Source organism: Microtus ochrogaster, chromosome 19, assembly GCF_000317375.1.
Source record: "Microtus ochrogaster isolate Prairie Vole_2 chromosome 19, MicOch1.0, whole genome shotgun sequence".
Lineage (NCBI taxonomy): Eukaryota > Metazoa > Chordata > Mammalia > Rodentia > Cricetidae > Microtus > Microtus ochrogaster.
In genome coordinates, this window is record NC_022021.1 from 5155612 (window position 1) to 5159296 (window position 3685).

General features: G+C 46.1%; 1 protein-coding gene across 1 annotated transcript in view; it reads left to right on the forward strand.

Moving 5' to 3' along the window:
• The first annotated feature begins 1633 nt into the window (after positions 1–1633).
• Positions 1634–3685, forward strand: part of Aggf1 (angiogenic factor with G-patch and FHA domains 1) — a 27444-nt gene continuing 25392 nt past the window's right edge. The window contains exon 1 of the mRNA XM_005356468.3: positions 1634–2055. Within this exon, the coding sequence (XP_005356525.1) occupies positions 1852–2055 (204 nt within the window). The 5' untranslated portion in view covers positions 1634–1851. The remainder of the gene's footprint in view (positions 2056–3685) is intronic.

Below are 3685 nucleotides of genomic sequence, written 5' to 3' on the forward strand. Positions count from 1 at the left end.
TCCCTCCCTCCCTTCCTTCCTTCCTTTTTTCTTTCTGTTCTTTTTTGTTGTTGTTTTGTTTTTCAAGACAGGGTTTCTCTGTGTAAGAGCCCTGATTGTCTAGAACTCACTTTGTAGACCAGGCTGGCCTTGAACTCACAGAGATCTGCCTGTCTCTGCCTCCTTAGTGCTGGGATTAAAGGCATGTGCCACCACCACCCAGCTTGCTTCTACTTTCTTGTCATAGAAGATAATTATCTCTATATTTATATTTTATTAATTTTATATCTAGATAATAATACCATGTCACAGATAGAGAAATGATTTTTTTTGAATCAATATAAAACCTAGGAACCATATGTAAGAAAAACCACACGATATTTGCTTTTCTGGAACTGGGTTAATTCCCTTAACACGATTATCTCCAGTTGTATGCATTATCCTCCAAATAACATAACTTTATTCTTCATTGTTGAATATATATATATGCCATATTTTTCTTAATTCTCAATGTGAAACCGAAACTGGAGCAATATACTTTGCAGGTGAAGGGTTCTGTTTGCAGTTAAGACAGTTAAGAACAAGTTCCTGTTTGTCCTGCATTAAGTCCTTGCAACTTAAAGTTTCTTTTTGTAATTTAGAATAAGTTTCTGTTTCTTAGATCTGATGTGAACTATTTGCAACCCCATTCGCATGGTGTATATCCTTAGCCGTTCCTTCCCTTTTATTATATTATTCTAATGATGTATAACGTTTAACTCCCTTGCCTGTATGAACACCTGATGTCTCCTTTAAAAGGAACTTCAAGAGGCCAGCAGGGGCTGCTCTCTCAAATCCCAATTTAGGGCATGACAGCCATCTGGCCAATCCCAAATGCACCCCAAAATACAGCTTGCTTTAATTGAACAATTGTGGATTTGGTCTTTTCCCCTTGCGATCCTCAGATTTTACACTAATACTGCTGTTGGTCAACTTTGCCTGCTTCTGTAGTTAGCTATTGTAATTACTGCAACAAGTTTCTCTGTGATGTTGACTTGGGCTCAGGAGTGGTATAGCTGGGTTACATGGTTACTTTGTATAAAAATAAGTATTTTTATTCAGATTTTTAAAAAAGGTATCCTATACAACCAAAGCAATTATATGGTTGTATTATGAGAACAGACTAATACTCAAATGGGAAAGACAGAGATCTCAAAAGTAGACAGATGACAACGGTAGTCTGCAAAAAGCTATGCAAAGGACACGGTCTTAACAAAACTATGCCATGTGTGAATCCCGGTAGTCCCAGCAGAGTCAAATGTCAAAATTCCCATTGTAAGGAAAATAGAAGAAACTGCGGCTTTGGATTAGGAAACATTTCGCGAATCTGACTCAAAATCCTAGATTACAAAACAAAGGAAACAACAGGAAGTAAAGATACAGACTGCTGTTGGGCTACATAAACACTAATCTGTAAACTGCAACTTCTAGGCCACCAGGGACAGAGAACTGCACACCTGCGCTACTAGACCCTTCTAGCTTCCCGTCGCTTCCTTTTCCCGCCTTGGCCCCACCCACCTCAGGCTCAGCGTTTCCGGCCCAGCCCGGAACTAGAGCGCTTCCGGTTGGTCCTCTGTTTCTCCGGCTCCTCCGAGTCTGTCACCAGGCGGGTGTCCTGGCTCACGGCCGCGCGGATCGGGCGGGCTCGGCTTCGTCCCCCAGCTCGTAGCCCCGTTCGCCAACTTCGGGGCGCCATGGCCGGGGCCCGCCGCGGCAGGCCGTGTATGAGGCCCCCTCTCGTTGCCCGCGCGCTCCCGTGGCCGCTGGGCCGGCGGGCACCGGTGTCGGCGTGAGCAGCCCTCGGGCGCCCGCGGATCCCGCGCTCACGGCCGCATGGCATCCGAGGCGCCTTCGCCGCCTTCGCCGCCGCCCGCCTCTCCCGAGCCGGAGCTGGCGCAGCTAAGGCGGAAGGTGGAGAAGTTGGAGCGCGAGCTGCGGAGCTGCAAGAAGCAGGTGCGGGAGGTGGAGAAGCTGCTGCAGCACACAGAGCGGCTGTACCGGAGCGCCGAGAGCAGTAACCAGGAACTCCGCACGCAGGTGCGCGCTCCGCCAGGGCCAGAGCTTCTCTATGGAGTCTTTGAGATCAGTAAAGCCCAGAGCTGTTAAAAACCCCGAATACCTTCGGAGCCCTCTGAAAAGTGCAAGCTTTTTTTTGGACAACTGTCTCAGCAGGCGTGAATGAATTCGAGCACGGGCTACTCGGTCTAGATTCCTGACCCACTGACGATGGGGCGTGTTTGTTTATTTATTTTTCTAGGTCACGTTTGAGTTTTGGTTGGGCGAAGGCTCACTTGTTCCTTGAGCTCGCTGTGGAGGATGACCTTGAAGTTCAGTGTTTGAACAGGCCTCCACTTCCCAAGAGCCCAAGGGATTGTGGGCTCGCATTATTTGGTCTCTATTCCCCCCAGGTTTGGAACACGGAATCTCACTTCGTAGTCACCTGACTTAGAGTTTAGAATGTAGACCACGATTGACCCAAACTTGTGGTCATCCTGTCTCATCCTCCCAGGCTGGGATTCAGGCGTGGAACAGCACCCATCGCCACCTTTTGACATTGCTTAAGGCTGAGCTTTGAACCCCATTTCTTACCTTTAGCACCCCAATTGCTTATAAAATCTGGTTGATTAATAGCATGCAGCGGAGGTTACACAATTTATTTTACACACAGTTGAACATATTGTCTTGGATTCATTTGTAGAGAGGTAAACCTGTCTACAGGTAAACACATACTAGTAGTATGTAGTAAATACATACTAGTAGTGTGTTTCATCTTCATAACCTATAGTAAGGATAAATACTTGACAGTGGTGCTTAAAAAATATTTTTAGCTTGACCATTGAATAGTTGCATATTATCCTAACAAGTTATTTCCAGATACTTAATTTCAAGTTAATATGTTCTCCATAATTTAATGCTTAATAAAACTACTACATCTCCAGGGTAGATACTGAAATGTCCTCAAACTTTGCCATACTATTCTTTTTTTTTTTTTTTTTTTTGGATTTTCGAGACAGGGTTTCTCCGTAGCTTTTGGTTCCTGTCCTGGAACTAGCTTTTGTAGACCAGGCTGGCCTCAAACTCACAGAGATCCGCCTGCCTCTGCCTCCTGAGTGCTGGGATTAAAGGTGTGCGCCACCACCGCCCGGTTGCCATACTATTCTTTATGTGGTACGTGTGTGTGTGTGTGTGTGTGCGTGCGTGCGCGCGCGCGTGTGTGTGTTGGTATATTCCTACCTGTGTGTACATGAAAGCCAGAGAGAGACATGAGGTATCCTCTCTTCTCCCTCATTCTTTGAGACAGGGTCTCTTCCTTCAGCAGGACTTGACTCTTTTGGCTAGTCTGGCAGCCAGCAATGTTCACGGATCCTCCTGGCTCTACCACCCACAGTTCTGATGTTACAGATGTGCTGGTGACTAAGCCAGCTTGTTCTTGGGCACAGCAAGTGCTCTAATCCATGACCCCATTTCTCTCTCTCCAGTCCCTGGCATAGTATTGTTAAACGAGCTCAGAAACTAGCTGCTGGGTTGAGATGACTTCTGTACCCATTCTTTAGAGTTACACTTCTAATTTCTAGCCTAGAAATATTTAGGCTGGTTTGGATAGTGTTGTTCTTAAAAAATAATAAACGGGGGGGTGCAGGGGGTGTTCTTCTTGAACACGGGGCAC